At 42.5% G+C, this 24,345-nt stretch overlaps 1 protein-coding gene across 4 annotated transcripts; it reads right to left on the minus strand.

Moving 5' to 3' along the window:
- Nucleotides 1-749: 749 nt before the first annotated feature.
- On the minus strand, nucleotides 750-23,086 carry LOC112214206 (insulin-like growth factor I). 4 transcript variants are annotated; one of them, XM_024372797.2, is made up of 5 exons: nucleotides 22,727-23,086; nucleotides 21,054-21,213; nucleotides 8,267-8,448; nucleotides 6,313-6,348; nucleotides 750-4,162 (listed from the first exon to the last, which is right to left on the minus strand). In XM_024372797.2, exons 1-5 carry the CDS (start codon nucleotides 22,772-22,774, stop codon nucleotides 4,103-4,105), a joined length of 486 nt encoding a protein of 161 aa, XP_024228565.1. In that variant the 5' UTR covers nucleotides 22,775-23,086; the 3' UTR covers nucleotides 750-4,102. The 4 variants fall into 4 exon arrangements, with proteins under 4 accessions (XP_024228565.1, XP_024228563.1, XP_024228566.1 ...); XM_024372795.2 differs by having other exon boundaries at nucleotides 8,186-8,448; nucleotides 22,727-23,082; XM_024372798.2 differs by lacking the exon at nucleotides 6,313-6,348 and having other exon boundaries at nucleotides 22,727-23,080.
- Between the last annotated feature and the right edge of the window lie 1,259 nt (nucleotides 23,087-24,345).

Here is a 24,345-nt window from a genome sequence, read left to right on the forward strand (position 1 = left end):
ATTCATAAAAAAGTGCTGACAGCGAATGAAAGCTTTGTCCTGTCACTGCAGAGCCGTCCGTCCTCTAAAAAGCTGAAAACACAGGCACAGCTCTCCCCTCAGTGAACCCACACCGACCCTGTTTGCCTTGGCGGAACATGCCATCTTTTAGGAAGTATCACTTTGTCATCCAGTGTGTATTCAGTTTCAGACTGATGGTGAAATGATCTCCAATCTGAATCGTGTGTTGACATACAGCCGACAGACATAATTGATTTTTTATCGTTTTTGCACATGCTCAGAGAGACAAAAGTGAGCTTTGTTACAATGCAACACTAATGTCTATGTCAGTGACACCAAGGTTTATTTTGCAGGTCTGACCTTGCTGTGGATAGCTTACTGTGCTATAATTACAAAGTAGGGAGAATTGTGTGTTAATAAGATGCATTGCTGTAGAATGTCTCCTGGACCTCTCTGTTTCATTACATCCGTTGGATATTCATACTTGACGTTCATTGGTTGGTTTTCCCTTCCATCAAGCGAGAGGGACATGGTGATCAATTGCACTCCAAATACTGATACAAGAAAGAAAACTGTTCGCCTGGCTGTTTATGTTTTTCTTCTTATGTTTGCTTGCCAAGTAACAGTGGTACAAACATCTTTGTGTTATTTTATTAATGGAGGGTATTCAAAGGTTTCTCAAACGTGCCTGCAGAACATTCTGACACGAGCATGACAAATGATATGAAATAAGTGCTCAGACGTTGTCATAATGTTGACAAGTGGTTTATTCAGCAGGAATGGTGAACAATCTGTCAGTATTTAAACATTTTCTACAGAAGGCAATCGAGCACCAGAAATAACAGCGCTGTAATTAAACAGTTTCTTAGATGATGGTGAGCTTTGGAATCCCATGGCAATCAATTCAAATGTTTTCCTATTCTAGAGCGCTTGATAGAGTCAAGTTCCTATATGTAATTCAAAATACAGTTTTCATTCCTGTTTGTGACATTGTATCTGCTAATTGTGAGATAAATGGTGACAAAGAATCAGTCAAAATAGTGTTTTGGGAGTCAGATAACTGGATTAAAAATCTAGATTCTATCATGCTCATAGCTTTCCTCTGTTGCTGCCCCTCAAGAGGCCACCATTATTATCCTTTATGCCTGCATATTGACAGTCCCACAAAATCCCACATGGTAAACTTCCATCTTCAGCTTTGTTTCAGGGAGAACTACACTCTTAGAAAAAGAAGTGCTATCTAGAACCGAAAAGAGTTCTCCGGCTGTCTCCATATGTTAACCCAATGAAGAACCCTTTTTGGTTCTAGGTAGAACCCTTTTGTTTCCACAAAAAAAAACTTTTCACAGAGGGTTCTACCTGGAACCAAAAAGGGTTCTCCTGTGGGGACAGCCAAAGCCTAAGAGTGTAGAACTGAACTGGGGTCAGTCTGACCAGCGTATGCTTCAGGGAATGAATGAAACCTACACTTGTATTACTCAAGCAGCATTAGCATAGCTGATCAGATGGATGGAGACATCGATCAAATGTGATAGCTTATGATTGACAGTTGTCAGTTTACCTAAACTGTATTTCATTAAATACAAAGCTGACAATGCAAGTTGAATTAGATTGTGTCTTAATTTAGCTGAGATCTTTGGTATCAGTCTGGTGATATGGCACTGAAGGACAATCGTGCTGATAATAGGTTTTAAAACCACATACATGCATCTCACGGAGGGTCAAATGGGATGCGGCCATAGAGGTCATCCTGGCTTTCAATTCACCTGGCAATATCGTCCGTAGCTATATGTGAATGGACAAGATGGAGGCCTAATCTTAACCACTACACAACAACTACATTGTATTGTATGTGTTGATGATTACAGCTGTGGGTTGCTGATAGATGTAAGGATATAAGTACCACATTAATACTTTAGGTCAGACTGTCATTTTAATACTTTTTTTGGATAATTTCTAATCCCATTTTTATTGATGTCCGAATGCATCAACAGCCCAAAATTGTAAAAGGTTGTAATAAATTAAACATGTCTTAATTTGTGGGGAGCTGAGAACCAGATCTGATTCGCTGTGTCACTTAAGCTCTTTAACACATGGGCACATGGTTTTACAAAACAAATCGTTCAACCTTAATCATACATATTCGTAAGCATCAATGCCTTGGCTTTCTGATCATCAATGTGGTGCGTTTACATACATTTAGTTCAGGACAAACAAAAGTGCACTATGACTTTTAACACCTTAATATTATTGAAGGATCACAGTTCACAGTGCTTTTTGTCAAGTTATTTGGCATAGGGATCTATATTGAGTAACAATAATTTAAAAACAGTAGAAAAAATAGCGTTTTGCCTTCTTGGGACCACAATATGATACTTTTTTTTCATGCATTCACAGATTTCACACAAAGACATTTGCTCGCTTATACTACTACCTTATTGAAATCGCATACAAATAAAAACACTATTAATAAAATGGTGGCCACAAGGCTGTGCAAAAGGGACGACCTCCAACGATAAGCTTTGCCATCTCTCTTTCTCTTCCTGTTTTAGCCCACCGCTGCAAGTAACAAACTACAAAATAGCACCATTATACAGTGGATAGGATTTTCTTAATACGGTTTTGCTATATGATACCATCATGTACAATAATAGTAGAAGAATGCATAGGATAACATAAATGGGAGTATTGGTTGATTATACACACAGAGGAGGAAGAGATGTGACGGGTTGTCAGGTTGCTGAAATGGTACAGTAAGACTGTCAGGCATCCAGATTGTGCAAACAGCCATTACTCTCTGTAATCCTGACGCAAACACAGGAATTCTCAGAACGTGGTCTGATGGAACCAGTGTGTGAACCTTGCTCACAGTAGCAGAGCTCTGAGTGGCTTAGCCACAAAACAGACTGTGTTTGTGTGTGTGCACAGCATTTTTAAACTGCAGCCCTGTTTGTAGGTGTGTGTTTCTGTGTTTCTAACAGTATTTGAGTTGCATATCATTCACTTGAGTGAACTGTATGTGTTGCTGTTCATTTTATCGCTTTTTTTAATGAAAAATCCATGCAGTCCATGTTCATACAGAAGAAGCAAAGGTCCCTCCCTAAGCTGACAAAATAAAAGAATGCAGTGAAATCAATCATTAATCGTCTTCCTGTAGCTGGCTATTTTTAGCGCCCCTCTGTCCTGTCCTCTGCATTAGAATCCATTTTTAATCAGACCAGATATTAGACCCAGAGAATCTACGGTGAGTCTTTACAAATTAAATTTACATTGAATCTCCTCAAAATGTTCTGTTTACAGTACAGAATGTAATATTACTGTCAGTTTCACTAGAATGGCTTAGCAGTACAAGATGATTGTGTCATCAGAATAGGTCTCTGGTCATGTCGTTGCCTCAAAGCCAGGTTCTTATGGTATGGTTGCATGTAATACGCTTACTGTCTGTTGAAGTAGACAATAGTAAATAAATAGCCTTAATGAAACACGTGACAACTGTGAAATCATCTTTTGGCCAGAACTGACTGACGCTGAAATAACATTCTTATTGAGGTTCTAATATATTATCAAAGCAGTGGTTGTTAGATGAGAATGGGGGGATTACTTATCCAATAGCCCGACTACTTTGCGTGGCCCAACCTCTCAGTGTAAAGCTTGAACTCTTTCAGAGTTCAGGTAAAGAGGATGGACCATTGGCTCCCATAGACAGACAGATAAAACTGCTGGCTGCCCTCCTATTGGCTGTATGTAGCACAGAGCCTATCAGAGGCCACCAGGGACACTATAGCTCAGCTCACACATGGAGGTATAAGAAGAAGAAGCTCTTTGATGTGTAAGCAGCTAAACTAGTCTGTTACATTGGTTTGACATGGAATATAATTCCTTCCAATATGAAATGGTGCAGTGTATAAAATAATAAAAATACCTCTCATTTAACCCCAGCACTTCACCTCTCAGCTAGAGACATTACACACAAAGCTTATTACCATTAGCATTGTACCATTATCCACCTTTTGTTGTTTTACAGTGAATCATTCCACAGGGGCACCAGGTATGGGCCCACCCTTCTCTCATCCGTGTCAGCCTGTCCGTTAGATTCTGTCTTCTACATTCGGTAGTTTCTTCCCCCTGTGTTTCCTCGACTTGAGTTCTTCTGATGTACCTCCTGAAAAGGGTGGAGGGGGAACAGATTTTTAGGAGGAGAAACATTAGATAAGTGGATTAGGAGAGTGGGAGAAAAACAGCTTTGGGTCAAAACCCAGTGCCTGTGCCTAGAACAACACAGCTGTACAATTAATGGGTGATGATTTCATAACCTTTTGCTATAGTGAAAGAGCCACAAACAGTACAGTATCGAGTATCCTCCCTACCAGAGCTGATAGGTCATATTCAAACCACAAGCCACCAGAGCGGCACTGACATTCAACACACTGTCCCTCTGCACATGAATAAATCAATGTGATTATATGCATGCCGTTACCCTCTGTAACTAGCATGCCACAAATCTGTTGCAATCTGAGGACCAGGGTTTCAGCACAAAATGTACAGTATGAAAGTAGAATCTGTCTGGGAGAGAGAGTGCCCATGGGTCTACCACAAAAACCACTTAGTCCTCCGCCTCTTCGCTAATGGCTTTCTTTTTTTGAGGAGAGTTGTAAAATGCACCAAGTCCAAGCTTAAAAGGACAACATGGACACACAGGTGGAATTGGGAATCTAAGGGAGAGGAAAGAAAAGTTTCTTCTGGTTGGGTTGACTACTTCATTTGGACTGGGATTGATTACTAATTAAATTCTGTGCTTGTATTTCCTTCCCTCTCACAAAGAAGTCAATATATGCTGACTGTATTCTGTTGTAACCTGGCCAAGGTGTAATTTACTGTGTATCTACTAAACGAAGGTATAAACAGCTACTTATAACAAAGACAAGTATGCATCACATATGATGGTAGTCATGGTACCAATCATAGCATGCTATATTCCACACTGAACAAAAATATAAACACAACATGTATGTGTTGGTCATGAGCTGAAATAAAAGATCCCAGACATTTTCCATATGCACAAAAAGCTTATTTCTCTCAAATTTGGTCCACAAATTTGTTTACACCCATGTCAGTGATCATTTCTCCTTTGCCAAGATAATCCATCCAACTGACAGGTGTGGCATATCAATAAGCTGATTAAACAGCATGTTCATTACACAGGTACACCTTGTGCTGGGGACAATAAAAGGCAACTCTAAAATGTGCAGTTTTGTCACACAACACAATGCTACAGATGTTGCAAGTTTTGAGGGAGCATGCAATTGGCATGCTGACTGCAGGAATGTTCACCATAGCTGTTGGCAGAGAGTTGAATGTTCATTTCTCAAATTATTCCTCTTTAGAAAATTTGGCAGTATGTCCAACCGGCCTCACAACCGCAGACCACGTGTAACCATGCAAGCCCAGGACATCCATATCTGGCTGCTTCACCTGCGGCCACCCGGACAGCTGATGAAACTGTGGGTTTGCACAACCGAAGAATTTCTGCACAACTATCAGAAACCGTTTCAGTGAAGCTCCTCTGCTTGCTCTTCGTCCTCACCAGGGTCTTGACCTGACTGCAGTTTGGCATCGTAACCGACCTCAGTGGTAAAATTGTCACCAGTGATGGCCATTGGCTGGAAAAGTGTGCTCTTCACGGATTAATCCCGGTTTCAACTGTACTGGGCAAAAGTGTGGGTGAGCTGTTTGCGCTGATGTCAACGTTGTTATGTGCCATTCATCTACCGCCATGACCTCATGTTTCAGCATGATAATCTATGGCCCCATGATGCAAGGATCTGTACACAATTCCTGGAAGCTGAAATGTCCCAGTTTTTCCATGGCCTGCATACTCATAAGACATGTCACCCATTGAGAAGTTTGGGATGCTCTGGATTGACGTGTACCACAGCATGTTCCAGTTCCCGACAATATCCAGCAACTTCGCACAGCCATTGAAGAGGAGTGGGACAACATTCCACAGGCCACAATCACAAGCATGAACAACTCTATTCGAAGGAGATGTGTCGCGCTGCATGAGGCAAATCTTGGTCACACCAGATACTGACTGGTTTTCTGATCCACACCCCTACCTTTTCTTTAGGATATCTGTATTCCCAGTCATATGATATCCATAGATTAGGGCCTAATTTATTTATTTCAATTGACTTATTTCGTTATATGAATTGAGTAAAGTCTTAGAAATTGTTGCATGTTGCGTTTATATTTTTGTTCTGTGTAGTTATAGTAGGAAAGTACCACTGCAGTAGTGAAGGACAAACAGCCTACCTTGCAAGATGTGTGACTATGCCCAGATAAAGGTTTCTGTCAGGAAAAATAATAAAACCGTTGAGATATGAGACATGTGTTTTCCACTGTGGTAATTTATTGTCCCAATGGAATAGTTAGCCACTCTCTAAGGGGTAAAAGTCAGTTACAGGTATTTTCTGTCCTCATCAGCAAGCCATAGCCTTAACATCTTAACTTGGAGTGCATGCTCTGGAAAAAGCCTGACACATAGTGTCTTCGAAAAGCATTCAAACACCTTGACTTTTTCCACATTTTGTTACGTTACAATCTTATTCTAAAATGGATTAAATAAAAAAATGTTCTCCACAATCTACACACAATACCCCATAATGCCAAAGCAAAAACAGGCTTTTAGAAATGTTTGCGAATGTATCCAAAATTAAAAACAGAAGTACGTTATTTACATAAATATTCAGACCCTTTGCTATGAGACTCAAAATTGAGCTCAGGTGCATCATGGTTCCATTGATCATCCTTGAGATGTTTGTATAACTAGATTGGAGTCCACCTGTGGTAAATTCAATTGATTGGACATGATTTGGAAAGGCACACACCTGTCTATATAAGGTCACACAGTTGACAGTGCATGTCAGAACAAAAACCAAGCCATGAGGTCAAAGGAATTGTCCATAGAGCTCCGAGACAGGGTTGTGTTGAGGCACAGATCTGGGGAAGGGTACCAAAAAATGTCTGTAGCATTGAAGGTCCCCAAGAACCTTCAATACTCCCGAGTGGCAAAGCGGTCTAAGGCACTGCATCTCAGTGCTAGAGGAGTCACTACAGACCCTGGTTTGGTCCCTGGCTGTATCACAACCGACCGTGATCAAGAGTCACATAGGGCGGCGCACAATTGGCCCAGCATCGTCCGGGTTAGGGGAGGGTTTGGCTAGGGTAGGCCGTCATTGTAAAATAAGTATTTGTTTTTAACTGACTTGCTTAGTTAAACAAAGGTTAAATAAGATCATTTAAAAATAACACAGTGGCCTCCATCATTCTTAAATGGAAGAAGTTTGGAACCAGGAAGACTCTTATTAGAGCTGGTTGCCCGGCCAAATAGTAATAGGGGAGAAGGGCCGTACGGTGAAGTATCATACTCCATACGGTGAAGTATGGTGGTGGCAGCATCATGCTGCGGGGATGTTTTTCAGCGACATGGACTGGGAGACTAGTCAGGATCGAGGCAAAGATGAACGGAACAAAGTACAGAGAGATCCTTGATGAAAACCTGCTCCAGAGAGCTCAGGACTTCAGACTGGGGCGAAGGTTCATCTTCCAACAGGACAATGATCCTTAGCACATAGCCAATACAAAGCAGGAGTGGCTTTGGGACAAGTCTCTGAATGTCATTGAGTGGCACAGCCAGAGCCCAGACTTGAACCCGATCAAACATCTCTGAAGAGACCTGAAAATAACTGTGCAGCAATGCTCCCCATCCAACCAGAGCTTGAGAGGACCTGCTGAGAGGAATGGGAGAAACTCCCCAAATACAGATGTGCCAAGCTTGTAGCATCATACCCAAGAAGACACGAGGCAGTAATCGCTGCCAAATGTGCTTCAACAAAGTACTGAGTAAAGGGTCTGAATACTTATGTAAATGGGATATTTTAGTTTTGTATTTCATTATGGGGTATTGTGTGTAGATTAATGAGAGAAAACAATTAAATTAATTTTATAATAAGGCTGTAATATAACAAAATGTAGAAGAAGTCAAGTGGTCTGAATGCACTGTATGATCTAAAAATCAAATATACTGGAAGACCCACTACAATGTTCTATATCTATGTCCATTCTGTTTCGATGATGTCAACTGTGCATCCTCTTACAATGTATATCTGTTTGGTGCTGTGCTCACCTTCTTGGTTTTTGTCTTGTCTGGGTGCTGTGCTGTCCTACGCTCTGTGCCTCTGTCCACGTTTTGCACTGCAGTACTAACCTTAGGTGTTCTTGGCATGTCTGTGTGGCGCTGTGCGCGCACAGAGCGAGCTGCCTTGCCAGACTTGACAGGGGCACAGTACATTTCGAGCCGCCTCAGCTCGCAACTCTGGAAGCAGCACTCGTCCACAATACCACGGTTATGTGACCGTCGTGAACTGGGGCCATAGCCCGTTGGTTTACCTGAGGGACGGAAAGGAATAAGATTTTGTGTTACTACATGTGAAGACGTAAATAGCATGTAGAGAACATGTACAGAGCATGTAGAGAGCATGTACAGAGCATGTACAGAGCATGTAGAGAGCATGTACAGAGCATGTACAGAGCATGTACAGAGCATGTACAGAGCATGTAGAGAGCATGTAGAGAGCATGTAGAGAGCATGTAAAGAGCATGTAGAGAGCATGTACAGAGCATGTAGAGAGCATGTAGAGAGCATGTAAAGAGCATGTAGAGAGCATGTACAGAGCATGTAGAGAGCATGTAGAGAGCATGTAAAGAACATGTAAAGAGCAAGGATAGCTGTCATTCCAGTTTGTTCTGTAAGTAAATAAAAAAGAGAACTGAAGACAGCTTGTTGCTTAGGATTATAATTTTTGGACCTCCGTGTATGTTTGTCTTCATGTTATAGGTCGAAGTTAAACGTTGAGGTAAAAGTAGAGGTCATAGGCATGTTAAGTGTTGTGTCACGGGTATGTTAAGTCAACCACAGGTGCTTTAAAAGAGCCAATGGAATCATATACAACATAACCCATTACAGTCTTGGATATGGACCAACTTCTTTAGTGCAGATGTCCTGGAAGGTTTTATATCTGTGAGCTGAATTAATCCAAAAAGCTGTAATCATTTGTGGCTGTGCGCCAGGACCTGGGCCCTGTAATAGCTGAGTGCTAACGGCATGGTTGTGGACTTGATTATTCTGATATATGGACAGTGTTAATGACATTGATTTCTTCACTGCAAAATTTACAGGGTATCCCATTGCACTGTGCAGACCCTTTTTGGCAGCCGTGAGGCAGTAAAAAAAAAGGTCACGGTCACCGTAACATTGAGAATATCACATTCGGACATGTTAGACCCATTAGGCCAAACCTCAACCCCTCGGGGCCCAATCCGCCTGTAGAGAAAGTAGGCCCAGGCCTAAGTCACACCCTCTGGCGTACGGGTTGGTCGTTTCATTCACATTTTCACCTGGCAACCCAGCAGCCCTTTATTGCTGACAATCTCAGAGCCAGTTGGACTCTGGATACTGCGGATGCTGTTACAATGCAGCCATGCTGTTGTTTACTAACAATATATATGGCTTTCCTGAACCATGACTAGACCCATAGTTCCCATACATGCAAAAGACAGACAGTTGTTGACACCTAAATTGTGTGGGGGGGTCATAGTAATGGCAGGAAGAGAATAAAGGAAATGGTATCAAACACATCACACACATGGTTTCCATGTGTTCGATATCAGTCCATTCACTCCATTCTAGCCATTATTATGAGTTGTCCTCCCCTCACCAGCCTCTAGTGGTGAAAAGCCAGAGAGGCTCACTTGGAGGTCTGGTGCTCTTCAGTATGAATCGGAATCTGAGCACTTCTCTGAGAACCCAAGTCACCTTGTACAGTGATGTGAGTGGAAGGGAGGAGGAAGTTAGGAGTTGCTTTGACACCTGAATTCCAACATCTTTCGACTCCCTCTCTCCAAACCCACTTTCTTTCAGTGGCCGTTAAAAAAATATCCCACTCTCCATTTACAATTCCCTGCTCACCTCGGGCAATATAGCCTTGATAGGCTTTTCCCTGTTACCAAATGAAATAATAATAATGTAATATGGCATTTACAAGGAGGAAATGCCTTTCCCTTTCAGAGTTAATAGCTCTTGGCCTGGGAGCCTGCCAGTGCTGACAAAGTGCATTAACTTCTGCTCTATGCCTTCCTTATCTTGACAATGTTGTTTTGGACAGAGAGGAGCTCCAATTCAGAAACAGATGCATCTCTCCACAGTTCTCAGTCAGGACCCTGGGTACAGTGTGAAGAAAGATTATGGAGGGAGTTGTACTGTGTGAGAGAAAACACTGATCTCAAGTCAGATGATGAGATACAGTGTGTGTTTGTGGATAGTTCAAGGTGAGAGGGTTCTATACTGGCTCAAAGGTTGAAGGTGTGAGGGTTCTATACTGGCTTAAAGGTTGAAGGTGTGAGGGTTCTATACTGACTAAAATGTTGAAAATGAGAGGGTTCTATACTGGCTAAAATGTTGAAGGTGAGGGTTTTATACTGGCTAAAAGGTTGAATGTGAGATGGTTCTATACTGGCTAAAAGGTTGAAGGTGTGAGGGTTCTATACTGGCTTAAAGGTTGAAGGTGAGATGGTTCTATACTGGCTAAAAGGTTGAAGGTAGGAGGGTTCTATACTGGCTAAAAGGTTGAAGGTGAGATGGTTCTATACTGGCTAAAAGGTTGAAGGTAGGGGGGTTCTATACTTGCTAAAAGGTTGAAGGTGAGATGGTTCTATACTGGCTAAAAGGTTGAAGTTGCTGCACTGGACAGCAAGAATAGTTGATTCAGCAGGCAAGGTGAAATCAAATCAAATCAAATTTTATTTGTCACATACACATGGTTAGCAGATGTTAATGCGAGTGTAGCGAAATGCTTGTGCTTCTAGTTCCGACAATGCAGTAATAACGAGCAAGTAATCTAACTAACAATTCCAAAAAAAAACTACTGTCTTATACACAGTGTAAGGGGATAAAGAATATGTACACAAGGATATATAAATGAGTGATGGCACAGAGCAGCACAGGCAAGACACAGCAGATGATATCGAGTACAGTATATACATATGAGATAAGTATGCAAACCAAGTGGCATAGTTAAAGTGGCTAGCGATACATGTATTACATAAGGATGCAGTCGATGATATAGAGCACAGTATCAACGTATGCATATGAGATGAACAATGTAGGGTAAGTAACACTACACAAGGTAGCATTGCTCAAAGTGGCCAGCGATATACCTACACAATTTCCCATCAATTCCCATGATTAAAGTGGCTGGAGTAGAGTCAGTGTCATTGACAGTGTGTTGGCAGTAGCCACTCAATGTTGGTGGTGGCTGTTTAACAGTCTGATGGCCTTGAGATAGAAGCTGTTTTTCAGTCTCTCGGTCCCAGCTTTGATGCACCTGTACTGACCTCGCCTTCTGGATGACAGCGGGGTGAACAGGCAGTGGCTCGGGTGGTTGATGTCCTTGATGATCTTTATGGCCTTCCTGTAGCATCGGGTGGTGTAGGTGTCCTGGAGGGCAGGTAGTTTGCCCCGGTGATGCGTTGTGCAGACCTCACTACCCTCTGGAGAGCCTTACGGTTGAGGGCGGTGCAGTTGCCATACCAGGCGGTGATACAGCCCGCCAGGATGCTCTCGATTGTGCATCTGTAGAAGTTTGTGAGTGCTTTTGGTGACAAGCCGAATTTCTTCAGCCTCCTGAGGTTGAAGAGGCGCTGCTGCGCCTTCCTCACGATGCTGTCTGTGTGAGTGGACCAATTCAGTTTGTCTGTGATGTGTATGCCGAGGAACTTAAAACTTGCTACCCTCTCCACTACTGTTCCATCGATGTGGATGGGGGGTGTTCCCTCTGCTGTTTCCTGAAGTCCACAATCATCTCCTTAGTTTTGTTGACGTTGAGTGTGAGGTCACTTTCCTGACACCACACTCCGAGGGCCCCCACCTCCTCCCCGCAGGCCGTCCCGTCGCCGTTGGTAATCAAGCCCACCACTGCCGTGTCGTCCGCAAACCCGACGATTGAGTTGGAGGCGTGCATGGCCACGCAGTCGTGGGTGAACAGGGAGTACAGGAGGGGGCTCAGAACGCACCCTTGTGGGGCCCCAGTGTTGAGGATCAGCGGGGAGGAGATGTTGTTGCCTACCCTCACCACCTGGGGGCGGCCCGTCAGGAAGTCCAGTACCCAGTTGCACAGGGCGGGGTCGAGACCCAGGGTCTCGAGCTTGATGACGAGCTTGGAGGGTACTATGGTGTTGAATGCCGAGCTGTAGTCGATGAACAGCATTCTCACATAGGTATTCCTCTTGTCCAGATGGGTTAGGGCAGTGTGCAGTGTGGTTGAGATTGCATCGTCTGTGGACCTATTTGGGCGGTAAGCAAATTGGAGTGGGTCAAGGGTGTCAGGTAGGGTGGAGGTGATATGGTCCTTGACTAGTCTCTCAAAGCACTTCATGATGACGGATGTGAGTGCTACGGGGCGGTAGTCGTTTAGCTCAGTTACCTTAGCTTTCTTGGGAACAGGAACAATGGTGGCCCTCTTGAAGCATGTGGGAACAGCAGACTGGTATAGGGATTGGTTGAATATGTCCGTAAACACACCGGCCAGCTGGTCTGCGCATGCTCTGAGGGCGCGGCTGGGGATGCCGTCTGGGCCTGCAGCCTTGCGAGGGTTAAGCTAGTTCTCACCCAAGGTCTATAGTTATAGACCCCAGACATCCCCTGTATGATGAGCTTGAAATATGTCCAGGTCAACAAGGTCAATCATTGTTTTGAGGATTTGACCACCAAAATGTAGGCTATAAGTAATCAGGCCATGTTATAGCCTCTTTACAATGAGAACTGCATGTGGAATACACCAGTTTTCACCTTGAGAATGAAAGGTAGCAGGTCTCATTGTTTGAAGACTATTTTAGGACTTTCATAACTTCATCTTTCTTTGTGTCCTCAGCTGGGCCCAGTTAAAGATGCACTCTCTAACTTTCGTATAATTTCAGCCAGTAGTTTTGATAGGGGCGCTCACGAGCCAAAACGGGTCCCTGTTTTTTGTGCACTACGTCATTCCATTGTGTAGGGCGGTAGGTAGCCTAGCGGTTAGAGTATTTTTATCAGTAACTGAAAGGTTGCTGTTTTGAATACCTGAGCCGACAATGTAAAAAATCTGTCGATGTGCCCTTGAGCAGGGCACTTAACCCTAATTTGCTTCAGGGGCGCCATGCTACTATGGCTGACCCTCTAAAACAACACATTTCACTGAACCTATCCAGTGTATGTGACAATAAATTTTTTATATTTTTTATATACTATGTCCTCCATTTTGTTTGATATGTTACAAATCCAATTCATGCAATCTTTTGTGCTTAAGATCGCGGAGTGCATCTTTAACCCCCGTTTACTGAATGGCATGTTGTAATTAAGCCAAAATAAACCATGATAAATTGTCACTTAACCATTGTTGCTGACGTATAACAAGGAATTTTCATGACGAGGGAAACCATCTTGCGAGGCCAAGCTTCTGATTATTCAATCAGACAGGTTGTATTGTGAGCCAGGAGTCGACTGTGCTGGCCCTGTTTTCCAATCCCTCCCAATAAGGCCCTCCAAATGAACATCCGCTCTTATTCTCAATGTAACCTGTAACCTTCTAAACAAACAGCTGGAGAGGAGAGAAAAATCATCTGGATGCAGATTTTAACATGTAGAAGAATCAGCTGTAGCTGGTTTGTAAAAAGCAGAAAGCATCAGTAATCAGGTGGAATAGGTTTTGGAAGGTTTTAAGTGCCACGTTTCAAGGGATCACTGACTGTAATCCCCCATGAACAAAGAGTTGGCGTCCTGTGTGCTGTTGTTGTAAACAAACTCAGACAAACCACCTTCTCCTGCCTGCCGTATGGTGTGGACATCCAGCCTGGTGGATGGTGTGAGAAACAGCCTGTTTGAGAAGGAGGATCCGTGGTGATTGGTAAAGGCTATTGTTTTGGAGTTTGGTCACAGACATTCAGGGCATGGCAGATTAGTGGTAGGCTACACGTCTTTTGTTTGTGTCACTGTGTCGTAGACAGACACCCACTACTACAGATTAGGGTGCAGTTTTGTTTTGGTGTTGTGTGTTGTTGCATGCATCTATTGGATGGAAGGGGGCCCATGTGCCCCCTTTTGGTAGGGTGAATGAGTTTGAATAGATTAGATTGAGACTAAGTGCTGCATAACAACTGTTTGGCCGCGTAGAGAGAGGCTCCATCATGACTTGAAAGAAGGAATGTCTGCAACTCTGTAATGCTCCCCAGTGGTTTATTAAGATGCACACAAGACAAGGTTTTGATCCCACTGGGATCTTTGTCAGGTCAGTCAACAATGTCTTAGCTGAAGAGCAAGGCAGCCTTTTAAGATAAACCTGTCTGAGATGCACACAAGCTAGAGGGATCTTTTCATCAAGCAACATTGACCTTTTGGCAGTCTATTTTTTTTTTTAAAAACCTTTATTTAACTAGGCAAGTCAGTTAAGAACACGTTTTTACTTACAATGACGGCCTAGGAACAGTGGGTTAACTGCCTTGTTCAGGGGCAGAACGACAGATTCTTGTCAGCTTGGGGATTCAAACTAGCAACCTTTCGGTTACTGGCCCAACGCCCTAACCACTAGGCTACCTGCCGCCCACAGCATGATGGTAGTGCCACAACAGCAGAGAGGCATGGGTTGGAATATAAACCGTACCTTTAACTACCATTATTGTGCTCATGATCATGCTGAAGTTGCTATGAGATTTTATTTGTTATGTTCAGTGCATTCGTGAAGTATTCAGACCCCTTCCCTTTTTCCACATTTTGTTAGTTACAGCCTTATTCTAAAATGGATTGAATTAATACAAATCCTCATCAATTTACACACAATACCCCATAATGACAAAGCGAAAATCATTTTTTAGAACATTTTGCAAATGTACAAAAATTTTAAAACATAAATACCTTATTTACATAAGTATTCAGACCCTTTGCTATGAGACTCAAAATGAAGCTCAGCTCAGGTACATCCTGTTTCCATTGATCATCCTTGAGATGTTTCTACAGCTTGATTGGAGTCCACCTGTGGTAAATTCAATTGATTGGAAATGATTTGGAAAGGCACACACCTGTCTATATAAGGTCTCACAGTTGACAGTGCATGTCAGAGCAAAAACCAAGCCATGAGGTCGAAGGTATTGTTCGTAGAGTACTGAGACTAGATTGTGTCAAGGCACAGATCTGGGGAAGGGCACCAAAACATTTCTGCAGCATTGAAGGTCCCTAAGAACACAGTGGCCACCATCATTCTTAAATGGAAGAAGTTTGTAGCCACCTCAAGAGTTCCGCTGTGGAGATGGGAGAACCTTCCAGAAGGTCAACCATCTCTGCAGCACTCCACCAATCAGGCCTTTATGGTAGAGTGGCCAGACACAAGCCACTCCTCAGTAAAAGGCACATAACAGCCCACTTGGAGTTGTAGGCACCTAAAGGACTCTCAGACGATAAAAAATAAGATTCTCTGGTCTGATGAAACCAATATTTAACTCTTTGTCCTGAATACCAAGCGTCAAATCTGGAAGAAACCTGGCACCATGGCTACTGTGAAGCATGGTGGTGGCAGCATCATGATGTGGGGATGTTTTTCAGCAGCTGGGACTGGGAGACTAGTCAGGATCGAGGCAAAGATAAACAGTGCAAAGTACATAGAGTTCCTTAATGAAAACCTGCTCCAGAGCGCTCAGAACCTCAGACTGGGGCGAAGGTTCACCTTCCGACAGGACAACGACCCTAAGCCCACAGCCAAGACAACGTAGGAATGGCTTCTGAACAAGTCTCTGAAGTCCTTGAGTGGCCCAGCCAGAGCCCGGACTTGAACCCAATCTGACATCTCTGGAGACCTGAAAATAGCTGTGCAGCAACGCTCCCCATCCAAACTGACAGAGCTTGAGAGGATCTGCGGAGAGGAATGGGAGAAACTCCCCAAATACAGGTGTGCCAAGCTTGTGGCGTCATACCCAAGAAGACTCAAGACTGTAATCGCTGCCAAAGGTGCTTCACCAAAGCACTAAGTAAAGGGTCTGAATATCTACTTATGTAAATGGCATATTTCAGTTTTTAATTTATAATAAATTTGCAAACATTTCTAAAAAAAAACCATTTTTTGCTTTGTCATTATGGGGTATTGTGTGTAGATTGATGAGGGGAAAAAAACAATTTAATCAATTTTATAATAAGGCTGTAATGTAACAAAATGTAGAAAAAGTCAAGGGGTCTGAATACATTCCAAAGTAAAGAATATAAACGCAACATGCAACAATTTCAATGATTTTACTGAATTACAGTTCATATAAGGAAATCAATTCAATTGAAGTAAATTCATTAGGATCTAATCTATGGATTTCATGACTGGGCAGGTGGCGCAGCCATGGGTGGGCCTGGGAGGGGATAAGCCGGCCAATAAGAATACATTTTTCCCCCAAAAATGGCTATATTACAGACAGAAATACTCCTCAGTTTCATCAGCTGTCTGGGTGGCTGGTATCAGACGATCCCGCAGGTGAAGAAGGTCCTGGGCTGGCGTTGTTAGGCGGCTTATGGTAGAGAAATTAACATTAAATGATCTGGCAACAGCTCTGATGGACATTCCTACAGTCAGCATGCCAATTGCACGCTCCCTCAAAACTGAGGGACAACAAATCTCTGGCATTGTCTTGTGTGACAACTGCACATTTCAGTGTGGCCTTTTATTGTCCCCAGCACAAGGTGCACCTTTGTAATGAACATGCTGTTTAATCAGCTTCTTGATATGCCACACCTGTCAGGTGGATGGATTATCTTGGCAAAGAGTGATGCTCTCTAACAGATGTAAACAAATGTGTGCACAAAATTGGAGAGAAACAAGGTTTTTGTGCTTATGGAAAATGTCTGTGATCTTTTATTACAGTTCATGAAACATGGGACCAAAACTTTACATGTTGCATTTATATTTTTGTTCAGTATATTTGAATGACCTCTGAGACAAAAGTCAAAGAGGCAGGCCACTCACTGCTCCACCCTGCTACTTGGATAAAGCTATGCTGGAGACACTGCAGCACATAGCTCACATTCCTCAAACGAGTAAGGCTGAAAAGACAAGGCTCTCCTCCAGAGTGGGCACAGAAAGGATCTGAGTTTTACAGCCTCGCTGTGGATAGTAAGAAACAGTGAATTCTTGGAACTGGTGCAGCGCACTGCTTGTGGAGTGTCAGGGAGTTTATGGATTGTCGGGGTCTACGAAAGCTGCTATAGACCTGGAAACTACCTCTTTATCACTGGTACCACAAAGAGTTTATAGCCTAGCTAAATTTCCCTCACATTTTCAACTGAGGTTTTGTCTGCTTTTGTTAGGCAATTAAAAGCCAGTATGTAAGAGCATTTAGGATCCTAACTCAATGAGTTAGGGTCTCATGGGACGGGATAAACTGGATGGGCCAGGCAGTTCAAAATGATATGACATAGCAAGCTTGGCTAGCTCTGGCTAGTTACAGTCTAGGAACCATTTACAAGGGTTTAAGTTTCGGTTTTAGACCTAAGTAGAGGCCTCAGATGAAACTGTAGACTATAATAATGTGGGCACAATATCTGTACGAGTTCTTTATGGTCAAGCCTGGCCAACATCTCCAATAGAACAGGTTTATTTCAACTCAAACCTTTGTGTCTTGACTCCAAACTGACAGAACTCAAATCTAACATCCCCATCCTGTCCTTTTCCTGAGATGTCTCTTTGTTCTGCAGAGTAGTTCTTTAGTGAGGAGGGTCAACATTCTCATTTCAGCACTCCATGGAAAAACAACACCTTTTCACAGTGACAAAGTGCACACAAAGTGCAAGCAGGAGGCCTTTCTTTCTTTAGTGCTGAGTACCTTCTGCTGAGTGTGTGTGTGTTCAGGTCCAGTGTGTAAAACTAGAGAGGTGGGGAGGTGGAGGGGAGGGGGGCATCCTGATCATCCTGTAATCCCCCATAATCCCCTGCTGCTCCGGGACAAGGCCTAGCTGTGTGTGTAGTGAGGCTGATGTGCTGTTTACACGTTCTCCACTCTCCTACTCCAGCTGCTTCAAATAGAATAGACACAGAGAGACAAACAAGGCTGAGAAAGGATAGGATGGCTCATCAATGGCTGCTTAAAAGCAATTTACTCCCCTCTGTTGCTCATTCTGTTTAAACTACATGCTGTTGGGAGGGCGATGGCACAGTGCCAATCTGAATTTGTTTTCATCTCAACTATAAATGTATCTCATGTACAACTCTCTGAGCTAGTGGCTTCTGACATGGCATTATGAGACAATAAGGACAAGACTGGTTTGTCTATTGCCCTGTGTCGCTGAATCTCTGTGCCTTTTTCTGAATAGGTTTATCTCTGACCCTGACATGGTTCCTTCTGATTCAAATGTATATCACTAATACATTTACGAATACTCCCAGCATCATCCACATTAGAGATTTGGTATATGCCATGACATTGTATTTATGGAGTTACTAAGAGAAAGGTGGTGTGCCATAGAAGTCCTTTTTCATTTTAGTCAGTTGTAATTTTCCACATCCTAGTGCTCTGGAGTGTAGGTGCTTCATAGGGGTTCACTTTTAGACGGTGAGAGGAAATTCTTCAGAATAGAATAACCAGCTTCATCCAGAGTACATTACAGGAAGTGGGTGTGATCTAGAATAAAAGCTCAGGAAGAGTTGATTCATGTCTTCCAATGAATCTACAGTGCCCCAATGATCAGAGAATGTTCCTACCAATTTTCCTCCCAATTTCCCTGTCGTCCAGTGTTCCTATTTGCAAGCTGGGGTTACCCAGATTCTGTCCAAAAGACCCCCACGAAGACCAGATTCACGGTATGTCTGTATATCCACTCTACTCCACTCAACCTGGGAGGAGTTTGCCTGCTAAAGCATTACTAAGACAACTGAGGATTTCTAGGTCAGGCTAATAATTGGAAAAACTGACTACGGTTGTGGATTTAGTTTTTCTTCTTTAGACCACATTTTGTTTCAATAAAATATTTTTCCACCGAGTAGTATTTCACATTTCTGTCAAGGTAATGAAATCTGAAGTCTTGAAATGCAAGTGAGGCTACTTTAGCAGTGACATGGTGGGTAAGGTGGATTGGCCCTGCTACTCAGCCCGCAGAAAACCCAGTGTTGCTGCAACACTCTGGGGACACATCATCACTATGGTGGCTACCAAGTTCAACATGGTGCAGCAGACTGGAGGAGAAGAGTTCAGGTCGGGAGCAGACCAGACATGACGACCGCACAGAGTTGTCACACTTCCCAGTGCAAGAGACGACAGAGACGAAAATGGATAACCCAGATATCTCACTTAAAGACTCATTGTTATACATGTGGTTCCATCTGACAGCAGGAGAGAGAGACATACTGTCCACACAGCGAGCCACCTGCTGTACATACCTCAATGTTCCTTTCCAGAAAGGATGAAGTGTGCCTGAAATGTCCTCGACTCAATGTACCTTTTTTAACACGAGAACAAGGCATTGATGGATGGGCACTTTGCAGCTTAATGATCGCACAGTACAGTATATAGTCACATGGAGGTATGCAGTCTAGTTCCAAACCTTGACAGATTGAATTCCCAGAGCCAGATAAGGTCTATCTGAGGTCTGTGAGTTCATGATAGGAATGATTTGCTATTTATGTCCATTATTCAGTTCATCAATTAATCATCATAGAATAATCTTGTTGAAGATACAGTTCTATTCCAAATACAAGGCAATGCAGCAAGTTCTGGCAATTCAAGATTATATTCCATAGGCCATGTGAAGTAGCCTGATTGATAAAATGGTTCAGAAATCCCTTAAACACTCAGAGAACACATAAACCCCTTTCACAGTCTCACATCATCAAATCTCCCAGATCGTCTCCCACCTCATCAAAAGTATTTACACATATTAAATATTTCATCAAGTTCCCAGAAGAATTGTTGTCTCTCAAATATTCCCAACTCTGTCACAACTAGTCAAAAAAACACCTCAGGAGAACTTTCAATTAAGCCTGATTAAGTTGGAGCATAGAGCCTCTTTCAAGATGATTGACATCTCTGAGCTGTATTGATATGTCAATGTCAGAGATACAAAAAGATGGTGCACAATAATTGTTTAGCCTTGGAGAGGTGGTAAAGAGAGACTTGACACTTGAATGTGCAGTGATTTCATTCAATGCCAGCTAGGGAGCCTCAAGGCACCACATTCAGTATATGGCACTAATGAGCCAAACCACAACCTTTCTCAGAACCTTTTCCTTGGTTCTAATGGGAAGTAGTCCCCTGAGGGAAGGATCAGGGTCCATGTCATAGGAACACTGGCTACTGATGAGAGGGAGAACGCAACACCTTGACACAGCTCAGCACTGCCATATATTGCATGTTGTTCTGGCCTTTGTGCCTCCAATGGAAAATAGGAGATTTAAGTCCTGGATTCTTAGCGGATGGTTTTCTTTGGGTAGCTTTCCCCATTTCTGGTGGAAAAAAAGTTCACTGCAACATTTATGTCTTTCCCTCCTCCTTCTTACAGATAGTCAGCCTCAATTCCACTTAAAACCCCATCCCCATAGACCCAGCAGCCGTTTCAATGAGCATAATATACATATAGCTGTTTAACATCATTCTATACTTCATTTACCTCTCAGCAACCCCCAGAACCTCATTCCTGCTTCAAGGGCATTGCATCATGTGATTCTATATATTCCATTCCTCTAAATCAGTAAGTAGTCCATCACAATCAAGGATAGAGACTAAATATACATAGGCTTCTATACTCATCAACTCTTTCAAATCTGATAAGTCTACAGCTGAAATGTTTAATATGAGTGAGGAAAAAGGCAGAGGGAATGGTTATTAGAAAGGGAAGGCCAGATGAGAGAGATCTGATACTGTTTAATTTATGAGGTTGCGGCATTAGCGCTTTGGGAGAATGGAGCAGCAGCAATACTTTATGAATAAATAAAAGGTGCACTTACTGAAATAAAATCCTCTCTCTCCACACACAAACTGCAGCGTGTCCACCAGCTCCGCCCCACACAGGGTCTCGGGCCCCGCCCCTGTTGCCGCCGAAGTCAGGGTTAGGACGCACAGCAGCAGTGAGAGGGTGTGGGTACAGGAGACACAGCACATCGCACTCTGCGTTCAATGGGGAGAAGGGCACAGTTAGTAGGGCATGGCAGGCAGAGAATGTCGTCAGTCTCACCTTCCATATCCTATTTCACCAGTGTCAGTATAACTTGATGGCAGTGATTTCATATGCCTTCACCAGCCTATTTCAACATCCTCGTCATTTTGATTACTATACATTTGCGAAATATATAGCTACGTTTTCTAATAGGTTCACAATAAGTGAAGGAACAGGTGTCTATGGAACCGTGACGTCCAAAACAATCACACAATCATAATACAAAGAGCCTACAATAATACCAGTCTATGAGTTTTGGTCACGATTTACGCACGACTCACGTACGTATGGCCCTTGAAGTGTATTAACCCTTACAAGCATATTAGGATGTATGGAGCGGTGACTGCACGAGCCGCTTCCTGAGGAGAGAGTGCTTTCCCGATTCGAAGCACATACACATCATTATCTTGTCTGTAGTCTATTTCACTGATAATATTCCCGCAGCCATCAGACAGTTATGTTTCACAACCCGATAATCAAACTTTTGGGGTGTCATAATAAAGAACAATTGCATAGGAATTAGTCACAGAGAGAGAAAGGTATGCATAAAACTAATGCAGAAATCAATCAATGCGATAAGATATCTTTAAAATCGTTTGTTCACAAACAGTGGTTTATCTTCTTAAGTAGGCATGGTTTTAAGATAATGCAATGATGCCCTTGGTTTCTCTCATTCTCAGCTCCAAAAACGATCGTTCAGGACAGGAGCCACAGAGCCAAGGATCTTGCCTATCCAAACATGAGATGGAAAACGGTTCACGCGCCAAACCCAGCAGATGAAGCATAACGGGACAAATCTACATAATAAAGATAATTTACACAGGATTCATATACATCACAACCGCTACCACATAGTCATCCTGCCCAAAGGGTGCCTTCTTAGACGACTTAAACCCTTCCTCATTGTTTGTTTTCCTACAATCCAATGTGGTATCCAAACGCGGAGTCAGCAGAAATGACTTTGAAAGTTCAGTAACGTATGCAGCAACATTAGTGGTTTATATTCATGGAAACCGCACCGGTCAGCGCGCACTGCGCAAACGTGTCGAAACTCATGCTGGAAACGCGTTGAAACATCCACACGAGTGTGTTAACTCATGCACGCAGACATGCCAACATAACCTTATTTTCGTAAAGTCAATTAAAGTCAATGTTATAGCTAGGCTACAAAGAATGTCTATGTGAAAACAGTCAAACGTGCACTCACAGAAAATGCATGCACATCTACCTGCTGACATGTTCTGATAGTCATTTTGAAATAGTCTATAATAAAACCGATTTGTACCTTAATTAATTAATTAAATCCCTGAACTAAAATCATATGCTATAATCAAACATGGGTCTTTATTAATTTGTGTTTTGATACTGCAAATAAATCAGTTTGGTTCTTGCAACAAAAACAAAACAAAAAAAAAGAGTAAGTAAGGTGACAATTTGGTGTCAAAGGAAATTATTTAAAGTTACCTTGAAGACATCACATAAATGCCACTGGAAGAAATGACCGCTAGACATCCCCACGGGTCTCTGCACGACAAAGCCCAGCAAAAATGAACTTGTTTGAAGTCATTAAAAACAGTGAGAAAGTGGATAAGATGCAGGCAATGTCACATCTCAATATTCCGACTTTGTTCCATTGCGCAGGCTCGTTTTGGAGAAGTGAGATTTAGCGAACAGGAGACGGATTTAGAGAGAAAATCCCTCACATGTATCTACATTACACAGACATTTTCAACAGGAAACAGCTGGGGCAGCATTTGCCTTCTCCTCATCCTAAGTTATTCATTAAGGATTTTGGGCACATATTCAAATAACGTCATCGTTTATACTTTTCTTAGAATGGGATTGAATTTTGATCTCTTTAAGGCTTGGTTAGTAGTTCAAGATAGAACAAGACTCATACCACCCGCTCTTCTCAAAGCTTGTTATGTGTAGAAATCTCATGGATGAGTTGTTATAGGCGTTGGAAAATAGAATTATTGTCCACGAAGCGCTCGTGCATAATTTATGTGGCACATGTAGGCTATGTGTCTTCATATTCATCATCTATTACATACATATCTATCTCCAACTTTTGATTTAGTGGGCTGATTCGTCATCATGATTTAAAGATTTTCATAAACTAGAATATTTGAGTGTTTATGTACAGTGCACACACAGTCAACAGTTTTAATGGATAGCTTGCACATTGGTCTCTTTTTTCATACAATTCATATACGTTTATATTCATATATGTGAATTTCATCCCTGTCCTCAGGTCATCAGGATTAAAATCTTACATCTAACCAACTGATTATTCATGTAGTTTTATACATGTATTTTTAAATGTCCTCTTGTCAGGTCTATCTGTGCACACCATGGCAATAAATCATATTTTACAATGCAAATATTTTGACAACTCAGTGTTTGTCACTGAACAATGTATTGCCACTTGACATCCCAAGTGTGGTCTTTTTCCCAATCTGTGAATCTGCACTTTGCTCTCCCCTTGAATTGACATGTGTCCCAGTATCTGTTGACAACAGCACCCTTTCCATGGAAAATATGTATGCCCTTGAATAGGACAATCCTCTTTTTTTTCCAATAAAGGGCAGTGTTTTGAAAGACCACTGCCTAATTGTCCCAGGGCTTAAAGAGGGTTGATTTCACCAGCACTGATCCAATCACTAAACAGGAGATCAGTGCTGACCCAATCATAAAGCAGGACATCAGCAGCACAGCTCCAGTTAGCTCAGACAGTGTCAGCGCATCACATAAACAAGGACGTATCTAGAGAGGGCAGTGCGTGGGCACAAACAGGCAAAGATGACACCTTATAATGCCACCAAAGTGGGTCATAACATGCAAGCACATTCAAAGACGTCACAGGGTGTATGAGGACATTCAATTCACCTATTTAAACCTCATATGGGCAGATAGTGACTACATTCATATACAGTTTTCACCCAATGCAATATGTTATGCATAACACTATTACCAGTGTTACGTGGATGAGCACAGCAGGGAATATAAAAGGTTTCAAGATGCCTCGATAACTATGATCAAGCCCAACATTCTATCCACCCCAAAGCCAGTTCAGAACATTG

Source organism: Oncorhynchus tshawytscha, linkage group LG15 (genome assembly GCF_018296145.1).
Source record: "Oncorhynchus tshawytscha isolate Ot180627B linkage group LG15, Otsh_v2.0, whole genome shotgun sequence".
NCBI classification, from domain to species: Eukaryota; Metazoa; Chordata; class Actinopteri; order Salmoniformes; family Salmonidae; genus Oncorhynchus; species Oncorhynchus tshawytscha.

What these genes read in the sequence shown, in the direction of transcription:
- LOC112214206 (XM_024372795.2), bottom strand. Translation starts at nt 22,774, where the DNA reads ATGTCTAGCGGTCATTTCTTCCAGTGGCATTTATGTGATGTCTTCAAG. An exon ending in AGAGAGAGGATTTTATTTCA is followed by an intron (nt 8,449 to 21,053) that starts GTAAGTGCACCT and finishes TCCGTCCCTCAG; the next exon opens with GTAAACCAACGGGCTATGGC. An exon ending in ATAGTCACACATCTTGCAAG is followed by an intron (nt 4,163 to 6,312) that starts GTAGGCTGTTTG and finishes CACCCTTTTCAG; the next exon opens with GAGGTACATCAGAAGAACTC.